This window comes from Eutrigla gurnardus (assembly GCF_963514095.1).
Source record: "Eutrigla gurnardus genome assembly, chromosome: 11".
In the NCBI taxonomy this organism is placed as follows: Eukaryota; Metazoa; Chordata; class Actinopteri; order Perciformes; family Triglidae; genus Eutrigla; species Eutrigla gurnardus.
Window position 1 is genome coordinate 7,875,927 of NC_139925.1, and position 25,235 is coordinate 7,901,161.

General features: G+C 43.1%; 1 protein-coding gene across 3 annotated transcripts in view; it reads left to right on the top strand.

Annotated features, from left to right (window-relative positions):
- slc35f3b (solute carrier family 35 member F3b) overlaps positions 1 to 25,235 on the top strand; it is a 41,788-nt gene that overhangs the window by 10,304 nt on the left and 6,249 nt on the right. For 2 of the 3 annotated variants that reach the window (XM_084021366.1, XM_084021365.1), the window contains exons 1-3: positions 11,320 to 11,553; positions 21,093 to 21,435; positions 24,848 to 25,067. In XM_084021366.1, coding sequence (XP_083877492.1) covers positions 11,478 to 11,553; positions 21,093 to 21,435; positions 24,848 to 25,067 — 639 coding nt within the window. In that variant the 5' untranslated portion in view covers positions 11,320 to 11,477. Of the gene's footprint in view, positions 1 to 11,319; positions 11,554 to 21,092; positions 21,436 to 24,847; positions 25,068 to 25,235 lie in introns of those variants that run through there. The other variant, XM_084021364.1, reaches the window with a different exon arrangement.

The following is a 25,235-nucleotide window of genomic DNA, read 5'->3' on the forward strand; positions in this document are numbered from 1 at the left end:
AGCAGCTGGTAAACTGAAATAGATAACATTGTATTAAAAATGTTGCATCAGAGTGACATTTGTAAGTAGTACTCCCTCAATCTCTCATTCCATCTCGTAGATTATTGGTGCGCTCCGAGGAGTATCACTAATGACTGGGAGAGTGTAAGCAGTTGACTTCCTTTGGAGTCCAAAAAGCCTTGAGCAAAACGCATCCGACCATCTCTCCGATGTCCTCACTGCATGGAGGGATTCATAAATAGTGAACAGCGGCACAGTAGGCCCGGAGAACTCCCCAGATGACGAGTTTCCATGCGTCCCGCCTGTCGGAGATCTAAAGTGCTTTAAAGTCTTGTTGCGGTACATTGCAAACCGTTCAAGACGATGAGTAGGACATGACTTGAAAGATATTTCTGGTTCCCCCGCTCGTGTACTCCTTCAAAGCTTCTGTCAGGAGAAACGCTTTTTGAGCAAGATACCGCATACTTTGTCTTCGCAACCATCAACAAAAGAAAAAAGGCTGGTAGTGAGCAATAAATCCTAAAAATGGAAATAATTGTCTATAATAGAGAATAGTAGGGGGGAAATGCCTGTTACCATTTGCTGGAGTGACATGTTCAAAATTTGAAAAGTGCAACAAGGTAAGATGTACGTGAGCAGCTCTATAAGTCTAAATGCTGCATGCTAAAAGGCTTTACTGATAATGTTGTTAGCATGCAAACATTTGCTCAATAAGTGTTAATCAGTAAAACACATTAATCAGGTATCAAAAATGTTCCCGTTGATTGACTAATTGTTTCAACTTAAATATTTAATTGATTATTAAAACAGTTCATGATCACATAAAACATGAATCATCATTTGCCTTAATGCAAAGTTTGGTTTCCCAGCTACGTTTCTTCATCCACCTCAGTAGTTGATAATAAAGTCCCCCCACATGTTGCATTTATGACATCTGGAAGTTTCGGTGTCACGCTGTCTTCACGCACACCCAGAATATTTTCTGAAAATGAGAATTTAAGTACTAAATGAAGAGGTCTGTGATGGGGCTACAGTCGCTGTGAGAGCCAAGGGAGCGAATCCTCCCCATGCATGTCACTATAAGTCATTATTATAAACCCCAAGCCCCCAGTGTACAAAGTATTCAATGTGGGGTCAGGAAATCAGGCAATTAAGGGAGCTGTGGACATGGATGAGAGCCGACAGTCAATGGAGGAGTGCAGAAGGAGCCGGGGAGGCTTGAACCTCGTCTCCCCCTCAGGGGTCTGACTGGTCCACATCCCTCAGCCCACTGCATGTACTGAACAACCACTTAATCACAATACTTATTCAAATCAAGCCAATGGACAAGCCCCCATTTGCCCCGAGTACTTACTATGCACAATCAGTCCACACTTAAAGGATAGCACTTTGACAGAAATTGAATCAAGGATTGAAAAGCTTCCACTGGCTGCCAAAAGTATGCAGAAACTGCTTTTTGATCAATAATTAATATGGTCACAATGATGATATATTACCATAGATACAAGTATAATTAATTGCTTTACAACAGGTCATTGAGTTAATTATACTCTAAATAATAGTTAACTATTGCTCACAGCTTCTTAAGTTGCTAAATACAAAATCAGGAGAACTTCTATTGGCTCTCAACAGGGCGACAGCTGATCCGGCGGCTTACAGCTAACCGTGCTAACAGCGCTTAAAGTGCATACTATGGGAAAAGTGTTCATCGCAAGGGGGAACCAGAGGGTTGTGCTACGTTTCCACGACGACACCGTCAGTCAGGGCGTTATCAGCTGTAACCACAGTATGAGTGCAGTGCAGAGGGACGGGACCAAACAGGCACATACCTACCACTCTTTAGTAAGTAGTCCCCTTTATAGGCTAATTTTCTATCTTGTACAAGTGGTGCAAAGGTACTGCAACGCAGACAGTACAACTCTCAGACGCAGAGTGCCTCTTTCCTTTTCCTCGCAGTGAATTTGGGGTAATTACTGAGGAGAATGGAGCATGATTTCAGGTGACATTTGTCAGCCATGCTGCTTACTCCACACACTTATAATGAGGAGTCTTCTCTGTAATGGGAAGCCGTCTCATTGGAATGATAAATTGCCTCAGTTTGGTAATTCCATCACCTGCTGATAAAGGAAATAGCTTTCCCATAAACCCTAACACAAGCACAAAGCCGGGCATTTACAGGCTTGGGAACGCAAGGGCATCAAGTTCTATTTTCGTCCGTCACTGATGGCTCACTTTTTGCCTCGGTGCTTTCACTGTTTGCGGTTGGACTGAGAAGTGGAGACGGAGGAGAGAGAGGGAGAGAGAGTGAATTTTACACTGCCGACATGCACATACACACACACCTGCCCGTGGCCTTTTGAAGGGCCTCCAAACACCTGCTGCTGTAAAGTGGATAGGAAGATAGCTTCTCTGGTGATCAGAAACCAGTTTGATCAGGGTTGAAAGCGACCCGGCTGGACTCGGCATCCAATCTGAACACTTCAAAGACAAAAACTGACGGGTCTGAAGCTCTGAATTAATTTTTCAATTCGGCCGTCAATAAACACACCCCTCCTCCCTCGTGAGAAAGACTTTTATATTGTCACTGCTGCGATCGCCAACTGTATTTAACCGCTAGTTCCTTTCCTGGGTTTTCATCCTATTCCCTAGCTTTGAATTATTAACCACAAAAGGCAGTCCTATGACCAATTCTTGTCAGTGTGCCAGTGTCAATTACGTTGAAACAAAAATGATTCATATCAGCGAATCTCTGCATAATTGAGGTGTAGAGTCTCAGGTGTACTATTTTATTGTTATCCGCCTGTCTCATTTGTGCACCGGATGTTCTCAGTCCTGTCAGCAGTCTCCATGGCAACGTCTGTAACAAAGATGGAGATTAGTCGAATCCCTCAATTTAAGGTTCCGTGTCGCTGGCAGGGAGACAGTTAGGCTGCGTGGAAGGTGGCAACAGGTCCTTTCGTTTACAACATCCGCAGCAGGATTCAGGCTCGGATAATGTTATTTTTCATTTGTTGTTTAGGCGCTTTAATGATTAATGAGGGATGTTAGAGGTTTGATCCTGTGTGGCCGTATGTGTTGAAGCATCCTACAGCAGCATAAATAACTCCTCTCTCTCTCTCTCCTTCAGCAGCCCTTTTATCAGCGGTAACGTACCGGCTTTTGCAGCGCAACATCCAAACTAAGAACATGGGGAAAGAAGAATTTTCTGCCCGAGGGATCAGTAAAAGTATATCATAAATTCAGGGAAGAAAAGAAATTCAGCCGAGCCTTGTTGCCGATTGCTATTCATGTTAATTAAACTGCCAGGATGTGAAATAACCTGCAATGCACCAGTACATGAAAGCTGCCTCATACTGTAATATATTCCAGCATATCCCCTATATGCCTCAAACATACAATATATTCATTATATATATTGTCATTGGTTTTAATTGGAGTCACAAAAACAAAATAAAAGGATAAACAAGACAGTAAAACAAACAAGAATGTGTCTAGTGGAGGGTGTCTATTGGGGAAAAAAAATCTCAAATCAAAAATAGGAGTGAGTGCCTCACAGTGTGACAGCGATCTAACAATACCCTCAGAACGGGCAGCAGAGGGAGGAGAAGGTGAGAAGTGATCACAAAGAGCCGCCATGCTGTTTTTTTTTTCACCTTGTGTGTACTATAGTGGTGTTTTCATCTAAAATCTTTCAGCGCATGTAAATTATTATCTCTCATTCATGTAAGCGTACTACACAGGTGTGTATGTGGGTCATTTCATCACCTTTCTTCTCTGCTGTCCCACTTTTTGCGACACAATGCTGGGCTGCAGTTTGATTTCTTGGTCACTTTTCATCCAAACCCTCAGCAGGTGTCTTTGTGTCAAATTACGTATGGTCACAGTGCCCCCTACAGGCACAACGGAGGCTCTGCAAGGTCAGGATACTGTCCCCCACAGGTGTCATATCAAGACAGCATATATGATTGCATTATATTTTCATTTTCTTTTCGATCATACACTCATTTTAAAACACAGAAACATATGTATATAACATCTTGAGGCTGTATATATAAACTGCTTTGTCATAACTGCAAGAGCGTATTTTCTTCTCATGAAGACTATTGAAAAAATGAAAAAATATGGTTGAACTTCAAGTTCCCAGGCTCGGGTAATAGCCTCATATAAATGCAGAGTGATGGAGGGAAGCTTTTGGATGCTGTCCTATAATTACAGCAATTTAGAACAATTTGAATTATGTTAAGCGCAGGCAGATAAGTGCAGTTTAAAGACGAGCCGCTTCAGCGAGTACAGGCTGTTTTTCTGTTTCCGAATCCACTGACGGCTCTGAATGTTAAAAGCACTGGGGTGGTGGTGTGGACTCCTAAACATGTAAATCAAATACCGGGCAGGTGACAAATTAAAATCTAATTTACTTCGCAGTACGGTACAGACATTCTACATTTGAACTGGACTTGAACATTTAGGCTCCTGCTAAGTAAAAAAACATGAAATAGTCATACTGTAGTTTGACAACAGAGGGAGCCATCACCATTTATGGAAGAGAACATTTCCCTGTGGGCATTAATGATCTCCTACTGAAGCAGCAGCAGCAGCAGCCAGCCGCTCAGTGTCTTTGTTCTTGGAGTGAGTAGGAGTTAAGTAAGCTCCTCCAGGATAATTTGACGAGTACAACCAGACAAAAGATTGAATCACCATGGCCCACTTCATTAGTGGTGCAACCCTCAAAACAAGTGTAAGTTCTTGCCGCCGTTGTGAGGAAGATGTTAGACTGAGAGGCTTTTTTGACCAGCAAGGTTGGCAGTTTGATTCCCCGTATAAGCTGGATAAAAAACTATGTGTTACTGAGCAACTTCCAAGTGTGAATGTGCGTAACTGTCCAGCCGAAGAGAGTTTGGCTCCCGTTTAAATTTCCCCTTTGCATTCGATCAATCTCGTCTCTGCCCACACACGCCCCGCGGTGTCCCGGGCCTTCTTCTGGACCACAGCCTCTCTCTACGCCTGCCTGCACATCTGCACCACAAATTAAAATTTTACATATCACATGTTGTGGCTCTGAAACAACCTTAATTGGAAAGTAGAAATGTGCTGCCAGGGGCCGATTCCTCTAGTGGGATGTAAATTTAATGGAGACTCTCTCTCTCTTCCTGATTAGGCGTGGGGCCACCGGGGTGGAGTGTGATTATAAGGGCTATCATTTGGTATTACAACCTGACAGCATTAAATAGATGCTGCCGGACTTTATTAGATGTGGTTGTAATTAAGAGGAAGCTCCACATTAGTTAATTTAAAGCAGCGATTCTTTCTGTCGTCCGCCTGGACAGTTCTGTGTTTTGTGAGTAATTTGTTATATGGCCTCTAACGTATATATTCTATTAAACAAGTTCCTAAAAACTTCAATGAAAGATCAGTTATTAGTCCTTTCCTTATCCAGGATTCACATTTTTATTATTTCATGACATTTTATAGAGCAATTTGGCAATTTATGAATTGAAAATCATATAGAATAATCAATAAATCCTGTTTCTTCAATGCAATGTTGGTCAATCAACCACTGCAGCAACACTAGAAAGTCTGATGAAGCAAATGTCATGTTTACATCATCACATAAAATTTAATTTCATGCTTCTCTCATCAAGGAGTGGATTTATAATACAATAATGCACAATGGTATTAGTTTAGCCCCAGACAATAAGGGATGAATTAAGGATCATACTGACTTTAACGTGGGGATATCTGCCCAGCCTACAGTATATGTTCATGCTTTATCATTATTGCAGTATCAGTCACTCGTAGCCGTTTTTGAGTGTCAGCTTAAACTTGTATAGCAGAGATCAATGCCAGCGTGGGCCACCATGTAGCTCTGTAATGTAACTAAAATGGGGTCTATGTTCTGGCAACTGTTTTCTCCCTCCCACACCTCAACGGAACCCGCCAAGGCCATTAATCCAATAAACTGCTGCAGGATGCAGTACCTTGACAGCCGCCTGCCTCCACAGATGAGCTGTGTCTGCTCTGAAGATGTATTGGCCCCTTGAAGAGGGAAAGTTAATTTGACTTGACCTTTCTTACACTTGAAACAAGCTGTTATTTAGGAGTCCATGCCACCACCACCCCCCTTCTCCCCGGCAGTTGTTATTAAGTGTGAGGGCAGGGCGTTGAGACAGACTCCTCTTCAGTTCCGTAATGAACCCTCGGCTCTCGTGTTTACAGTCCCGGTACCTGTTTCCAATACTAAGAAGGAGCCAGGAGGGACCTGGACCGCAACAGTGGAAGGCTCCATGCGTCAGAGAGGATTAAAAAAAAAAAAATCCTCATGCACTGAAATCCTCTCTTCAGTTTACAAAAGAGAATGCTGCCAATATTTCCATATGAATATTAATTACTGTCTCATTATTATTCATTGTAATATTAATATTAATTGGCCTATTTCATTTTTTTTGTGTACATATTAAACTCATCTGCTTGGCTCATAATGCAAAACTTGATGATGTCTGATGAAAGTTTTCAAAACTTCTCACTCAAAACCACGAATCAACATTTTGTTTGTATGTGAGGAAAGGTCAGGGGATCGTCAAAGTCAGCAGGAAATATTCCCCAGACGACTAATGTCTGCAGAAATGTTATTCACAGTTCGATGCTGAGCTATTTCACTGGAAAAGGGGACATTTGGATCTGGCAGGAGGAACTACAGGAAAGGTAAGAGGATTACTGAAGTCGTAATCCTCTGGAAACCACGAATGTCTGCACCAAATGTAATGGTGGTTAATCCATTAGTTTAGTCTAGACATGCTAAAAAGTGACCAACAATGCCATCCCTGGAGGACGACAGTTAGCATAGCTAATAGCATCATTTGAACATTTCTTAATCTCAGCTGAGCAAGGATCACATTAAGGAGTTAGTTATTGATGTTTTGAGAGAAATCGATTTGCCTTAAATCCAGATTTGCTGTGTCATTGGATAGGAAGTGCCAATAACAACTGTGTTAATGTTTTGGCAAAGAGGCAACTACAACTACAACAGCGCCAACAGTATCCACAAACAGCTGTTGTACACAGATTAAGACGGACACATTTACTCACAGTGGCACTATTGCTTAATTTAGGTCAGACGGCAGGAAATAATTTACTCTCACACCTTTTAGTCGATCACCTTTCCCTATAAAGTGATCGGTGCAGTCTGATTTGCAGCTGATTTTATTCACAGTCAATAAAATAGATTTCAGACTACCTCATTTTCCTCATTTCCCTCCTGCTCTGTAGGATGACAGTACAGATGATTTGTAAATGCGAATGTGGTGAATCAATCATGTATCAGGAATATTGAGGCTCCATCTCTGGATGAAGTTAGTGTTAGAGAATTAGAGCACATTCTTACTGATAAACTCAGTCTATGTTCATCCATTGAACCTAATGTTTCCTCTTGCATCACTAGAAGACCAAAACTTTCAAAGATCCAGTACAATATCTCTATGAGATGGATCGGGACAACATTGAGTTCATATTTCCCAGAGGATAAATTTGTAGATTTGTCTTGCTTATCATTTCATGTAAAAAAGATCCATATTCCCAATTTCTACATCCTACATCATTATGGTTCCCCTCCATCCTCAATATGTCATAAACCATTAAAAACCCATATCATTACTTTAACACATTTTCTGAGCAATATCAAGTCATTACTCAGCTTCACAGTAATTTCTTGTTATAGTTTTTTCTTGTTTTTTGCTGAAGCTACAAATATTTCCCCTAACGTGTTTCTTTCCTGTATAGCCAGCTCAGTGTTTTCCATAGGTACCTGACATTGTTCCGAATGACATATCCCATAATGTTCCTGTACTCCCAGAAAGGCTTATGAAGCATTTCCACGTTTGATTGATTTGACCATCAGGGGGAACATTAAAGCAGCCCTGATGGTGCAGTTCAGGATAGTTTGACCTGGAAAATGGCTTCTGTATCTTCTCTCATTATTCAGCATGAATAAACCTTCAAGAAAAAGCATGTCTTCGGAGCGCACTGGTACATCCCACTGTGCACCGGAGAATAATCGCCTCTCGTCCCAGATCTGCTTCTCTAAGTCTCCGGCTAGAAATGTGGATCCGAAAGGTTGTGCTTATGCAGCAACCCCTTTACACTTCTTTATTGCTCACACACACTTATCCCTTTACATGTAGTGAATGTTGGAAAGACAGTTGTCATGCGGCTTCTCAAGGCATGGACTGGTTTGATCCTCCTCCGTGTTGGCAGATAAAAGTCTATGAGTCACCGACTGGGATCTTTTAATGATCCCACCCGCTCCACCTGCCTGTCTTTTCTATCAATAATAGCATGTGCACTCCGACTGAATATTGTTCTTTCCAACGTTAGTACCTGGAGACAGCTGGCAGCTGCAGCACCCAAATGGTACTCCCAAAAATGTGACGTGTTCACCGTGACACACAATATAATTCCGAGGTGACATGTTTCTATTCTTTATCCATCAAACATCCTGTGCTGCTCTTTTAGAGCGAGTTCTTTCACTTCATCAATTACCTCCCATCCACTGTTCCTGACGCGTTCGCTCCTCAAACCCAAACACGGGAGTGGGAAGCGATGGAAAACAGCAGAGAGTCCAGGGGATCTGGTTGCTGAGGGATGCCAGAGTGGGTCTGGGCAGAGGGTTCTTTAGAGCTTCCTGTCCTAGTTAGGCAGGGCTGGAGTGTGAGGTAGAGTCTAAGCAGTGAATTATTCAGTGCAGCTTTCTTTCGGCATGCTCACACTCAGCGGCTTTTACACACATGCAGAGCCAATGCAGGCGCCCTCGTATACATGTCTTTAAAGTCATTGAGGTGGGATCACAGGGACGGCAGAGGCGTTCGCAGATCAATACTCTGCAGTTCAATTTGCACCACTGACAGCGATCTGCTTTCCTCTGATGGATCGTCTGCATATGAAGCAGTAAAACACAAGTGACTTGCAGAATGACATAAAAACAGTATACAGTAAAGGATGTCAGGCACAGTTGCTGTTGACCAGCTGCTCCCACAAAGTGACAACTCTCTGTTTAAAAGTATTATAAAACTCCATCAAATCGTCACTCCAGGTTTCAACACCGATGCCTGCTGTTGTTAGAAAGATTTAACAGACAAGAGGCACTGAACAACGTTTTCAGCACCTCGTGAACGCGCGTGAAAATGTAACCTGCTTCCACATTTACAGAACAATTTGAACTGTGATGACTTTGGAAAATTCAAACGCAGGTCATGTAAACTGAAATCTATCAAGACTTTGACCCAAGTCAGACCCAGTGAGTCAGCTGAGGTTTAGGTCTCAATCACTTAACACCACAACAGCTAACAGCTACGGTACTAATGTTGAGTTAAAGCGCAGCAATAATCAAGGTTGTGTATTTTTGCCCAGTCATCACTTTTGTATTGATGTCATTAGAAAAGTGCGCATTTCTGCCATCACTTCAATCCATCAATTCAGTCACACAGCTGCTCGCCAACTCATTTTTCATTACCGCAGCAATACCTGACCTATAGCCTAACATAAAAAAACGCGTTACGCAGCGTAGATTTGAAATTTGGGAGAAGAAAGGACTGGTGTCGGATCAGTACACGGAGCTCATCATTGTCACTGACAATTAGACTAAACACACAAACCAAATACACATAATTAATCATGTTGATCTGACTTCCCATATTTTATTATGCTGATGAAAATGTGAAGACAATGACATTGTGAGGTAAATCTACCCAATGACCTTCATTCAATTTTAATACTTTTTTGGTATTTTTATGGTCAAAGTCAACTTTGTTTGAGGTCTGATGGAGGTCTGACCTGCCAGAGTCTAGAATAATGCATGATCGAGCAGGTACCAATCCAGGTGACTGGCACTATCCTACCACAGAGCAGATGGTTGATCCAGTAAATGTAGATCCGGGTTGTTGGAAACCAAGCTGGGAGTCTCACCATCGACTCACTGGGTCTTCTTCACTGCATCAATAAAACATCTGACCTGCATTCACAAACGAGCTCACAGTCAGAGTCCTGAATTCCTTCAGATTTCATAAATGTTCCTCTCAAGTTGTACAACATCGTACTAGATCGTAACAAGATCAAAGTAAGCGCTGTCTGAAAGCAAACACTCAACTTATTGAAATGTACTTGTTTCTCTCGTTTAGATTTCAAATCTGCAAATGATAGTAGAATTACCATATAATGACATATTACAAATACCAGACATGAAAATATAATTCAGCTTAGCCAATATTTTGAGTAAGTAGGCTAATAGAAACATAGCAACTGAAGCATTGCAACTATAAATATTATTTTTTGTTTGAAATACCATACTGGTTTCGCCAAAAAAATATTTTTTTCCCGTAGTAACAGTAAAGCAAAGTTCACTATGTTTGAAAAATCACTTACCTCACGAATAACGTAAAGTGATTTATTTTTTAAGTAACATGGTGAATATTACGAAGACATAAAATACATAGCCTACAAATACATTTCCCTTCAGACACTTGCGAGTCACAAACAACTTCAAATATGCTAGAACATGCTAAATGGAAAAAAAAAACTTTATTGCTAACATACAACAAAACTAGGTAAGAAGAAGTGAGAAGCTAATGCTAGCTTACCGAGGCTGGTGTCGCGGACTTCCTGCGTCGTGCTCGCGACGCGAACTGCAAAACTTCCGGTTATGTTTGTAAAACACTGCTAAACTTCCGGTTAATTTTATTAACGGCGGGAACGGGTGAAAAAAAAGTTTTTTTTCACAATTGTCGTGTCTAAAAAATTTTTAAAGCTTAATCATAAAACGTTCAGTAGTTAATAATTGAAAAAAAAAACTATTTTAAAACATTTTATTCAGCTGGTTTACAAAAACAATTCAGTAGAAAAATATCACTTAGCTATCAAACAGAATTACATTCACTTGAAACTACGCCTGTGTGTTATGGGCTTTAACGCCACACAGTGTTACCATCATATATAGTCCATTTATAGTTTGCCTACACGGCGCAGCCCAGGAGGGACCAGCACCGCCACGGGGATCTGGGGGAGGACAGCTGTGGGCGCATCTGCCTCGGGACAGGGTGGTGGTGGGAGTTTACCGCGATGCTGTAGGCTGTAGGGGGGGGGGGGGGGGGGGATGATGAATGTGTGACGTTGGCGAATTGCAGCAATTGCCGAATTGTACGTGAGGAGAGACCAGCACGGGGCGCGCTGGATACAGCAGATTTGAGGAGGGAGAGCAAGTGGAGGAAGGGGGTGGGGGGGACACGACAGAGGTAGAGAGAGAGAGCGAGAGAGAGAGAGAGAGAGAGAGAGAGAGACATCACCAAGAGGGAGTTGGATGGATTCGAGGGGACAGAGAGCAGGAGGCTCTAGAAACATCAAGGGTCCCATCAAGTGGTCTGGTGTCTGCACCAAATCAGCTTCAGGGATGTAGTCGAAGCGGTTTGGAGCTCAGCCCATCCGAGCTCATCATCATGAAGAAACACTCCGCCAGGGTTGCCCCGCTGTCCGCCTGCAACAGTCCGGTGCTCACCCTCACCAAAGTGGAAGGTAAGGGGAGTTCATATCAATTCAGCCCGCATGCAACACCCCAACCTGGGGCTGGTGCGTGTGTGCGCGCGTGTGTATGTGCGCGCGCGTGTCTATCAGGCAGCCTGTTATGTCTTTTCAACAGAAGACTCTAAATTTAGAAGCATCCCTCTGCTGATCTGATGGAGAGGATTCCTGCTGAAACATGGATCTCATTCCAGACACGGTTCAACTTTAGGAAATCTCGCTGCCAGCGGGATAGAACAAGCGCGGGAATCAATCACGCGCGCAACTTAACCCTTAAATCTGACGCGGCAACATTAATGCAAACAATTTCATATCGGTCAGCATCCTAATTCATTCTCTGCATAAAAGTCGCCAAATGCACTCGGGATTAAATCCCATTTTTATTAAGATTATTTCCATCATCGTGTGATGTTGCTGAAAAAAAAATCCCAAATGGAGCCTGAAAGAGACCTGCTTGGTCCGATTTACTGTTATTGACGCATTGATTTTTTTGTTGGAATTAAGCTCGACTCGTGCCTGCCTCTGATGAGCACTGTGCTAAATTTACTGGTCCATAGGGAGGATCTTAAGTTGTTATTGCAGCAGGGATTCCCCCCACACACACACGCTCCACCCTCCACCCATCACCGACTGCAAGAGTCACACAGCTAAAATACCAGAGCATCACGTCAGAGCAGCTGAGCCACTAGCCCGTCAGGAGACCACGTTAATGGTTATCTGCAGGATGTGGGTCTTATTGGGACTCCCTGTCTTGTCTGAGAGAGCTCTTCTGTTCTGCAGGAGCACATTTAGAGCATAAGGGACAACTCCTCTGTGACTCCTGCTTTGTGCATGTGTGTGTGTGTGCATGTGTGTTCTTGCGTCACCTGTCCTGACATCTTGAACAAGTACAATGTCATTCACAGTCCTCTCCACGACCGAACCCACTCCTTTGCACGTCACGCTCGTGCAGAGGAGTGGGTTTATGCATTCTTTAATCCAGCCTTCAGCACAGAGGACTCGTGAACGTCTCCGTGTTCGGCGTGAGCACACAGTCAACACCGACTTGACTGCTGATTTCACAGCATTCTAGCTGCTCGCATCCGAGTTAATCCCTCGTACATTCCCATCTCTCAGGCACCCTAAAGAAGAAGGGGGGAAAAAATAAGGCTTAAATTGAATTAACATATAATTTGTGTATCTAATTATGCATTCTTTGCAAAAAAAATTTTTTAACTACTTTCATTATTGTATTTTTGCATGATTAGAACATGCATGGAAGTAGACTTAGGAGGCTGTGATGACTTGCATATATAATTTCTGTCTGATTGGCTTTATGTTACGCTTCTGGTGTCGGCGCTTTGTGCAGTGCAGTAAAGTCGTGCTTGACTAAACACTGGCGACACTTCAACTTGTGACACCTCAGCAAGTGGAGGTAGATTGCCAAAAACGTAAACTAACGAATGGTGTTTTCAAGTTATATTTAATAGAAAACATAAATACTTGTGATATTGTTTATACTGCTTTCTGGGCGTCAAACGTTGAGCTACACGGCTTGTCGACTCAGACCTGTCACCGGAGCTTAACTCTCCCGTTGTTTGTAGTTCACAGCTTTATCAGTGTGAAAACATATGAAAATACTTTATTATTCATCATTTATGACTCAACCATCTGCCGGAATATGAATGATTAAGTTTCATATGGGCATTGCAGATATGAAATGAACTAGACGCTGTTGAGCATTCACTCACTGTACGGCATCCTGGATGAACCTCGGAATAATCAACTATTCTAATCGTATTAGTGTGAATGTCAGCTCGAAATATGTTTTTTTTTTTCAGAATAGCTGCGATGGCAGGCTGTTATTTTGACAAGCTTCTATATACAGAATTAAAAAGAGCTGTGCCGGGGATAGAGAAAAGGGATTGTAAATGTGTGTGTTGGGGGTGATACCGTATTGTAAATTGTTGAAGGGAGTCAAAGCTGTGGAGTTTATGATGTGAATGTTCGGCTCCCCGTTTCAGCAGCTTGCTTTGAAGGAGGAGGGAATCGCAGGGGGCCACAGCGGATCAACACACAGCTCGGCTGCTTATGTAACCCCGGCACCAAAAACCTCTCGTCTCCTCACTAACAACCTGCGCCCGTCTGTCACACAGTTTGTTTTTTGTCTGTACTCTTTGTTTTTCTTCTTTTTTTTTATGTGTCCAGTTGACATCCAGAGTCCCGCGGAGTATTAGTGTGTCGATGTGCAGTCTTTTAAGCAACAAGTCCAACACCGAGGCAATTACATAGTCGGCTGCAAAGAAATCCGAGGTTTTCTACATTTGGCATCATCAACCTCTCTTTAGGAACTATCAAGTCAGCTGCAGTGCTGCTTGGCGCTTTGAGGGAAAGGTGAAACCTCCACCAATCAATTTTGACAACCGATTTAGAGGTCCAATCTTGGGGCAAGTAACAAAAACAATCTATCACCCCTCAGCACATCATGGAATCATCCTATGTTCTTTTAATGATTGAAGTTTTGTAGCCAAAGTCCATCTTTTGCCGTCTCCCACAGCCACAGGTTTGATATATTGTCCTCGTCTGCAGCATTCACCTCTTCCCATGTGTGTTCTTGTTACAAATCAACCCCGACCAACGCCCACGGATGATAATTATTGATTTCTCTTCAAATGTGTTCCTCTGGGAATGTCTGTGTTGTGTCATCGGAGGCCGGGGTGAGACGTTCATAAACGTCCCTTTAATCTCCGTAATTTCATTAGACACTTAGAAACAGAACAGGCGTCTTGGGGAAAGCCGTTCAGTGTGCGTATATTTCACCGGCTGGTATTATGAGCGCACTGAAGTTTTCTCCAGAGCCTCACGTATCAATCGATTGGTGGCAAATTATAACTGCTCACACACAGAAGTAGAGGTGTAAATGTACACATGAACTCATCTAACATTACACTGGCTCTTCGGATATTTCCCAGTGAGAGGGATTATGTTTTTTATTGCGGTCCAGCAGTTTGCTTTACTGTGTCTGCTTCAAGAATTCAAATTCGTCTTTAGAAATTTAGCAAAAGTATTAGACTTGTTGCTTTGTGTTGATATTGCTTCAAAAGATGGATGTAAAGTCGTCTGTATTTAGCATTTATCACGAGAAAGTGGGATTACTTCATTAAAACAAGAAGGATTTTGTCAATTTGGGGCGAAGAGCACAAAACACTGAATCACCATCGATGCTGAACACAAAACTAAGAGGACGTTCCTTCAAGGACCTAAATAGAATCTTGCATCACTCGTTTGCATTTGTCCTATTTGTATGTAAATGTCCACTCAGGCCTGCGTGAAGAGCAAAACAACCTCCGTATGGAGATTACAACAAAGGTCAAACAGACGATGCGTGCGTACTGAACATGCATCGGTGCTGTTTAAAGATCACCAGCAGCAGCAGCTATGGATTTTTACAGTTTCAAGCTCCTTAAAATGTGACGTCTCACTTTGATGTAATAGGAGTTGACTGAGGCATTCAGAGGAGTATTGCTTATAAACTCATTTTTACAAGCAAGTCTTTTGGACGCTTGATAAGTGTGCAATGAATACACAAAGAGAGGGCTTTTTTATTTCAGCTCGAGGCCAAGCTTTTGCTCCGGTTTATGTAATGTGGAGCGTGTGTGCAGACAAAGCCACCCGTCTCATTGTATCATAGGTTTCCCTGAATAGATGGATTGATGTTTAGTGCTAAATTGCTTCATTGTGTACGTTCATTTGAGGTTTGCCGACCACAAATTCCTCGCTGGATATAGCTCATTTGTGTTTCATGCGGTGAATGCCTTCTGTAACATCATCTTTTTCTTCAGCAAAATCCTCTGCAAAAAAATGTGTAAAGAGGAAAGCACTAAACTGTAATCCTAAATTGAGTTGATCCGAGAGCTTTCTTCAGGGTGCGAGTGCGGCTGCCTTTCCTCTCTAAATGTCTAAAGCAGCCAGTTGACCAGGTGGTGCGGTTGTGTTGGACGACTGTGGCTAATTATTACAAAGCTGAAATAAAAAATGTCCATCCCTGCGGCATTTGTTGTAATTGCGAAAAGTGTCAGCAAAAATGCACTCATCTGTGAAAACGACTTCGATGGCAGTTCAATCCAATCAAATCTTGTTTGATAAAGTTTCATTTTCTCTTCATGCCATTAAAAGAAATCAATCTATGAGGGGTCGTTTCACAGCCGTGACGTTACGGTCATGTTGCATCTGAAAAGTCCGGTTTATGTAAGTCTGATAGACTTCATGCGAGTGCGGCCGAGGAGTGAAACTCCTGCTCTAGTGTGTGTGTGTAGCTACACCTGCGGTGGTTGCACTATCCATTACTTCAACAGGGGCGCTGCGGCCAATCTTTTAAATATTGATTTGTCACGGAAAGTGCCGGGACTCTTGCCAGTGTGTTGAATTGCAGCTCCATCACGCTATAGTCACTGTTGTAAAGGGACTGCGTTGGAAGAGGGAGGGATGCCTCACACCGTTGGACAGTGTACCCCGCTGCCACATATAGCCATTGTAATCGCTCTGCTGTAACACACAGAAACACACACAGAAACACACTCCGCTTGCACCGGTGTTCCATCGTGTCACTAACCGATGAGGCTTCAGAGAGCCGCAGCGTTGACCCGCATGGTGATAGCATCTGTTGAACCAGCTGGGCGGGTCGCGCCACCGACAAACAACAAGTCTGGGAGGAAGTCGCACCGTCGTCCTCTGAGGTCGACGGTCGGGGGGGAGATCAAGGAGAGCAGGATCGGTAACAGTCGTCCCGCCCTTGTCTGCCCTCCCGGGCCTTTGTTCCCTCGGCTCATGTGGTCCCACCTATCAGCTCGGTCCGAGCGGCGGGGTGTGTTCGCCGCCTGACTCTCTGTGGCGTTATTGAGCAAGACAGGCTTGTCAGATGAGCCTGCCCTGGTGTGTTGGAACGGCCTCTGACTGTCAGCTCGGCCCGACCAAGCTGTCACAGACGAGTATCACAGACTCCCACTGTCTGTCAAGACTTAGAGATTACAAAGACAGTGACTGCTGCCTGTCTGTCTCTCTGGAAGGTGACATTTGGAGTTTAAAGTTCAAACGACTTCCTTTTTAAACAGTAAGGCTTTGACATGTCAGAACCCCATTGGTCAACATGGGATTGAAGGATTTATTTGAATTAAGAGCACTGATGGATGTTGAGTGACAGCTGTCTTTATATCTTACATTTGAGCAAAGAAGCACCTCATTTAAAAAAAGAAATTCTAACCAATGGTTGGTGTTGTTTTAGAGACGACGGTGTAATGTTTTATTATGAGACTGACAGAACAAGTAAGTTGCACCAGTCGATTCATATTCACCACCAAGCAGAGACCCAAGAGACGGTAAGACAAGGAGAAGAGATCCTCTGAAGTGTGTATCGGTGATTGATTTGTTTACCCTCTTGAATCACTGAGGCAGAGCGCTGCAGTACACTCTCACTCCCACGGAGGTGTCGCCAAACAGACAGATAGACAAACCTCTCTTATTCTTACTTCGATGTCTTCAACTCGAGGTCTCGCCGACAGTTGCTCGGCCACCCCGGCGGACCAGCACAAGCCTGAGGCTATCGACGCAGCTGCCTGCCAGGATCTCTGAGGGAGTGGTGGTCGGCGTGGGCGGGTGACCCGCTCTGGGAGACGCGGAGCGGGGACGTCGTCGGGGCCTTCTCGGCCTGTCATGGCCAGGCTCCGTGAAGTATAAGAGCAGGCAGGCAGGGCTCTGCTGGCACGTTTTGGGATTTGCAGCTATCAGCAGGAGAGATCTGCACTGCAGAGTCTGCAGGGGGAGGGAGGAGGAGAGCGTGAGTGGGAATGAGGCTGGTCGGGAAGCATGGAAAGCACGCGTCGAGATGGGAGAGAAACTGGAAAACTGTCCCCGATAAATCTCAACACCAATCGGACGCCATCGACCCTACTGGAAGTAGGACGTCAATACTCCCGCTATGAGGTGCTCAGTGTACTAAAACACTATAGCAGCGGACAAATGAGCATGTTACATACGGATTGATTTACTGTGCCTTTAGTGGTAAAGAGGCTGATTCTTCAACAGATATTCACACAGCTGGAGAGATGTCACACAGAGCAAGGGGGTTTTACTCCTAAAATGTTAATTAAGGGGAATTACTGTAAGCTTCACTTTGAGGAAGACCCAGCAGGGCTGAAATATGATCCTATTCTATCTATAAATGCTTTGTATGATCACTTAATCTACCCTTGACACCACCTTTACCTTGTGTATTGATTTCCATGAGATATATAAATATGTGGTAATTCAGCCGAGTGAAGACGGATGCATTTGAGGAGGAGGAGAAGAGACGTACGTACAGCTGTCAGAGTGGATCCAAAGCTACAAGGATGCCAAACGCTTTCCTCCCGTCTCCAGTGATTTCACAGATGCCTGTTAGGTTCAGTTAAGCACATTTGGACATAGAATGTGTTGAATGAGTGGAGATATTTTCATCTCACGTTGAATCAAGCATCAATCTGTAAATACACCTAATCTAAATCTGGTTTAGTGTGGAAAAAGGCTGAGATTAGTAATGAGATATTAACAAAAAAACAAATACACTTCATCAAACCAAAGATTGCATTGCTGGCATGTTTTTTTTTTTTTACTGCAGTCGTGTCTGACCTTGAGATTTGATTAAAAAAAGACGAGGTCAAGAGCTTTCAGTTAATCATTTAGCGGTTACAGTCGGAGACTCTTTCTGGGTGTTTCCAGTCATGCTAATAATGGCATCAGATGTCATTAGTGGAGCAGCCTTTCCATCTTACTCTACTGACCCAGCTCTCCCATGCTGAGTGCAGCAATGCTCCATATTGTCCATTGCCAGCAGTCAAGGTTGATACAGTGTCAGTAGTCGCCGTCAGGCTCAAGAAACAAGTGCATTACCATCAAGTCCGTGGGTTAGAAATTAATATATATTCATGCCTCAGCATTAAATCGTATAAGCTCGAATACATAATTTATGAAGCTGCGTTTCTTTTAAAATAGAGAAGGTATTCTGAGTATTACAGTCACAGTTTTATCGTGTCGCGTCACAAAGTGTGGTCACATGTGCCAGAGCTGGAAATGCTTAGCTGGGTCCTGGTTCCACTCTGGTGTGTGTGTGTGTGTGTGTGTGTGTGTGTGTGTGTGTGTGTGTGTGTGTGTGTGTGTGTGTGTGTGTGTGTGTGTGTGTGTGTGTGGGGGGGTGACTGGCTTGGCCCATCGCTGCATTTGGAAGATTAAACTGTGCTGCAGTATGGAGCATCGGCCAGAGCCACGGGATGTGGGACGGAGGCCCAGGAAGGACAAAAAAAAAACGGGCGGCGTAAACAAGACATGACCTTCAGAGCAAGACAGACAGGCTTGGAGCTTAGAATAGAGAAACTTAATTCTCACCCAGTTGCACAAGACATCCACGTGCAGCTGTCTCTTTTTTTTCTTTTTTTTTTTGGTCTTTGCTGATCCATCATTTCATCGCGGGGACAAACAATGATCTTGAATCATCTTTCATGCTGACAAATTTGCCTCAGAGCTGTAGAGAAGTTTTTTTTTTTTTGGCTTTTGTTCAGAATGCCCAAATAATGCAGCACCATTTCATCTTAATTGCATCACGTATTCCCAGCAGATAAACCGAAATAAGAACCTCTTGTGTATTCAACAGAGAGCCTGGGGAACCCTTCTTCATTAGCATGGGAGGCGATAGTCATCGGGAATGTTAATTTGTGACCACCTGGCAAGGTCAGGGGTTCAAGCTTTCAGGAGGAATGCGGTGTTTCAGCGGCCGTGATGGATGCACTCGTATTAAGCTCTCGTGTAAAATATACAGCGAACCTCTTATGTGAGATGATAGGAGTCCTCTTGACTGATCACATTAACATGAAGGCAGACAGAGTCATCAGCGCCGAGGTACGTGGCAATAAACTAACACGGGACAACTTAAATCAGATGAGTTCAGTGTCACGTCGATGCCGTACAATAATACTTTTCACGGTGTGACCCCCAACTTCTGTTAGATTTATGTCATCCTTGTGAAGAGCGCCCTCTTTTCCCACTCAGCAGCGCAGATGAATTGGCGAAAGTGTCTGTGTGGCACATCATTACCTCCGGAAGCGCCATTAGGGAGATCCCTCAGTTTTAACTTGTTGGAAGGCAGGAGGCTACACAAGATGCATGGTGCATACGATACAACCATTCGCCTCACTTCCCTGCTCCCGCTGTTCTCTGTGGTGAAAGTACAGGCTCTCTCCGAATGCAAATAAAAGCATTTATTAGGGCTTGACTACGACGGCGTATTAAGGCCCCAAAAAGAAAAAAATAACGGAGTTGAGAGAGGTGACATTGCAAATTTGCAAGTTCATAAATAAAACCAACAATAACCATGAACAGCCATCACCCTGAGGACCCTAACGAGGCATTGTCACACATTATGATGTATTAATGAGAAAAATAAAAGAGTACATTCATGGGAAGTTAGCATCGTGAATATATGACTTTATAAACTCGCAAATTTGCCACTTTTTTTTTTTCTTGGAATATTGCCCCCTTCTGTCGGCTGCATTTTTTTCTGCCCTAATATGCCGCCGTACTTGATGGAAGATAGAGTTGGTGTTCTACGTCTCTGTTAGCCAAGATTAGTTCATGTATCATCATTACACAATGTCACCTAGAGATAAAAGGAGGCCGAGTGAAGGAAGATCTGCTGTGTGAGTATTAAACCCATTGTAAAGTTGAGCTTCTTAGCTTGTATGCTTCCACACCGCAGCTATGACTGAATGGTTTAGAGGAGACAACAAGCAAGGGAGTTCAGTGGCCCGAGGTAACCACATGACCTTGGTAGAGTGAATCAGCTTTGAAGCACACAGTGGGTGTGAGTGGGACAGCAAAAAAACAGCACATCAACACTTTGCCTCAATTCACACTTAATTTGAAGAAGTACGGAGACTATCAGGTTCTGACGGGAGCAATAGCAAAGTTAAGCGGTGCTGTTTGTGCCTTCGGGCAAACACACACACACACACACACACACACACACACACACACACACACACACACACACACACACGTGTCATTGTAACTCGCGAGGTGGAGAGGAGGTCGCCTCGGATTGGATATCAGATCTGCCCTCTTTTGTCCTCTGTTTGGCTGCAGCCTGTCACACTTGATCACCACATTTTGAACTCAGATGTCTGATTGATTACCTTCAAGTTCAATTAAACGGTGAAAGAAGCTATCTTTAGCCGGAAAAACGACGGCAAGACATGTTTGACCTGAAGTCATTCACGCAGAGAGGAGAGTCTCCTCTAAGCTCTTAGTCCAGATTTACAGGAGATGAACAAATAATGACTTATCATTACATGTATAATGCTATAATGCTATATTTTTCTTTTTAGTTAAAATGTGCTTGAATCAGAATGGTTAAATGTATCAACTCTGAAGCTGTAGAAATATTGATCACAAATATTCCTGATCATAGAACAAATTTGCAGAATCAGTGTGTTCAGCTGTCATGCTTACATGTGTGTGTTCCTCTACAGGAGAAGACCGAGCCAGGGAGAACGTGGTGGGCACCACAGACGCACAGTCGGCCGGCGGTGCAGTCGGAGCGGAGTCCGGCGCCAACAAACGGAAGATCCGGTGCTGCATCAGAGTCACGACCGTACAGGTGCAGAAGGCCCTGTGGGGGGTCGCCATGGTGATGTGCGTGTGCTCCTCCTGGGCGGGCTCCACCCAGCTGGCCAAGCTGACCTTCAAGCACTTCGACGCGCCCTTCACCCTCACCTGGTTCGCCACCTCCTGGAACTGCCTCTTCTTCCCCCTCTACTACATCGGCCACCTGTGCAAGAGTGCAGAGAGGCAGACGCCCAGACAGAGGTTCAGGTGAGAGGACTTTCGCTGCACACATGTATACGTGTAAAACTTATAATGTAAGCAAAAAAATGGGTATAAATTTGACTTCTTTGAGACGCTGTAAGTCAATATAAGTTTGGGTTTTGTCAAAAAGCCTTGCCGCAGAGTTCCTGGACCAGTTGGAGTCTAGATGAATAAGCTGGACATGGTGTTACACTCGTCAAGGTGTGACATCATAAAAGCAGGTGTATGGGTCTGGTTTTTCCAATATTTCTTAATTGGAAAAAACTAAACCGAAGCTCCACATTTAGGTCAGGATCGACAGAATCATTGAAACAGCACAACTGAAGTGTCTACTAACAGTGCATCTCATCAACCAACCCAAGACATTTAAAGACTATTAAAAAGAAGTTTCATTGCTAAAGGTGTGTTTTTCTTATTGCCAGATACACACAACACTAACATTCTTCTGCAGCTACAACAGAAATGACAGAAAATAAAGAAAATCGTGTATGTGAAGTCAACTTCAGTCAAAGGGGATTTGATGCACTGACTTTAACTATCTTACAATTTCACACAATAGAGAGAGAAAAACAATGTTCCTATCAGCAGCAGCGGCAGCCGCCTCTGTAGACTAGAATGCAATGCAGTCATAAGAGATAATTTTGTGGAAAGTTGATAAGCAGTCTATTTTTCTTTATACAGATAAAAACTAGAGCGGAAATGCTCAGGCACATTGTGTAGAGATTGTTGAAAACCCTGAATGGTTCCAAACCTACAAGATCACAAAAAGGGCGACTTCAGAGATCATTCTCCTAATTGACGATCTCATTGAATGAACGGATTCATTTTTGCTGCCTGGTTAGTTATGCACAATCACTCCCTATTCATATTCTATTTCCAAAATAGCCCACCGTTCATTTGGAGAAGCAGGTTCCTGTGCCGTCATCAGTTATGCTGCTGCAGCAAAACAGAAAGGATGTAATCCTAAGTGTGTTAGAGGTGCTTCCACACTTGAAACAGTCCATTCATCGTGATCTTTATACGACAGTCCTCATCTCGGCACCCTGCTGTGCTCCTTTAGCACAAAGAGACACCGAGGGTGGAGTGTGTGGAGGGTGTAGTGGATGGGTGAGCTGGGGTGGGATTGGCTCTTCCTCTTCGAGGGCTTACACAAGGATCTGGGGCTCCCGCTCCTCGGCCGGATCCAATGTGCTCCGAATATCAAACACCATATTTCCTTTGTATTTATTCAAATTGCGCCTGCTGGTGAATCTCAGACAATTTGGAGAAATAGAGACGAGGAGTTGACATTTGTAACATCTGTCCCGTCTCTTTATTAAACGGAGACCAGAGTAGACGTGAAGACCTGATGTTAGTAATCTTTCCTCATGGATATGAGAGGAGAGGATTTTCCCTGTGAAGAGACGGACGACTTCGACTGGTGCAATTTATCTGACAAATATAATTCACCTCATAAAATAAACTGTGCAGTCAATATGAGGAGTCCATGCCTCTTTAGTTTGAGAGGGTTTGACTCTGCTTGGTTTGTATTTCAATGGTGATCCTTTTAAAAAAGTCCCTTGAATGACCGTCGATATGTATAATTTGATCCATTTTCTCAAATATATTTACATGTCATCACGTCTATTGCTGATTTTTGATCGGCTCAATACCAAAGACAACAACTACAAATGATGTCCAGCCTCTTTATTATGTCCAGGCGAGACCAATCTGCTAATCTGGAATATTATGATTTAAAAGTGCCTTCAAAGTGTAACCAAACTAAAAGCACAAACAGCAGACGGAGCACCGGAAACAAACCACAAACTGTCACCGGTTTGGATTTGAAGATGGTGCAACCACTTTCTGTAATGAAAACGATGACAGGATGTCATGTAGTCGTCACCGTGCCTTTATAAAAGAGGTGTGGTCATAGTGCTGACTCAGCTCTCTGGACGAATGCACTACCTTTCCCTCGCCAGCTTATTGCTGCTTCATCACTTTTCTCGGGGGCAGCAGCTCTCAGAGTAAACGGTGTAACTCAATAGCACAGTTAAAACGCCAGCATCTCTAAAATGCATTAATGTTGTTAGATTTTGACAGGTTGGGGGGGGGGGGGTTCTTGGCATCGCAGCAGTTTGTTATTGGTAACAGTATTTTGAAACTGATATATTATGTCACGCTTTGTTCCTCTCTCTCACATTACATAGTTGAGTGTGACACATTGACTGTCAGGCTGATAGCTTTAGACTGCCTGCTTTTATTTAAGGCTGATATTTGAGAACCCAGAGCTTCTTAAACATTGTGTGTGTAATAGAGCCCGACTGATATATCGGCGGGCTGATATTAGGCATTTTCCAAACTATCGGTATAGGCATTTATAATGGCCGATAAATTAATATTTAAAAAATAAAATAAAAACGGACGAAACACCCTTATAGAACTTAACAGAATTTGTCTCCAGTCTTGTTGGAAGTTATATTTATGAAGCTTACCAAGTCTTTTAATGCTGGTAACTTTGTGTTTGGTTGTTGTTGTTATTGTGTTTTTTTGTTCAAAGGACTTTAAGTTTTATATCTTAAGTTTTTATTTTTATACATTTTATTCATCAGAACTTAACAACAAGTTTATTTTTAAACTGCATTATCATGTTATTTTAGTGAAGACTCATAAATAACTACAAATAACTAATGTTAGGGAAATCTGTTAATGTTTTGTTACGCGTTTCTGAAATAAAAAATAAAAAAAATATCGGCCGATATATCGGAATATCGGATTTTTAAATCAACAAACATTTGTATCGGTATCGGCCTTCAAAATCCTTTATCGGTCGGGCTCTAGTGTGTGATTAAACATTCGTCTGGAAGGGGATCGAGTACAGACTTTTTGGTGACGATATGCACCGAAAATATCCATATGAAGATGAGTCACTTCAAGACCGATGATTTACCCGTTTACCAGTTTGAGTTTTGCTTCCACAGAGAGTGTCCAGTAAGACTGAGCTGGAATTCATACATGCATAAGTATGCTGTTAATTGTCTATGTCTTTAGCGAATTCGTGAGATATTGACACGTTTGAAAAGACAAATCGTATAAAACCCCAGAGGAAGAAATGAATAGTTTAGTAAAATTAAAGGCTGCTCAGAAATATTCATCTTTAATGCCTGGTGGCAGATCCCAACGTGTTCGTCAATATTTGCTCCTTTCTCTTGGTCCCACATGCACTGAGATGAAATGTTCATTTAGATGTTGAAATGGGAATTACTTCACACACTCATCACTGATTAGAGTCCCTGGGATCATTTGTTCAGAAAGAGATTTTTTTGTGTTCATACATATTGATTAAAGTCCCAGACCATTTATCAACTATTAAATTCAATTATTAACCACATCTTTCAGGAAGCTTACACTGTGCTCTCTGCATCACGTCTCCTCACAGGGAGTGCTCTCGGTTTTTCGGGGACGACGGTCTCACACCCAAGGTGTTTTTCACCAAGGTGGCTCCCTTTGGCCTGCTGTGGATCCTCACCAACTACCTGTACCTGCAGGCCCTCAGGAAGATCAACACAACAGACGTGTCGGCGCTCTTCTGCTGCAACAAGGCCTTCGTCTTCCTGCTGTCTTGGATTGTACTAAGAGATCGCTTCATGGGGGTCAGGGTGAGTACGTCTGCGTCACGTGTTGGTGAGAGAGAGAGAGAGTTTTGTTGTCGACAGTTTGTTACTTCCTGGGAGAAAATATTGCTCCTTTAAATAAAAGCAAAGATCACAAAAAGCAAGATGGACGTTAAAACGATGATTTCCTTCGAACCTGTAATAAACAACATC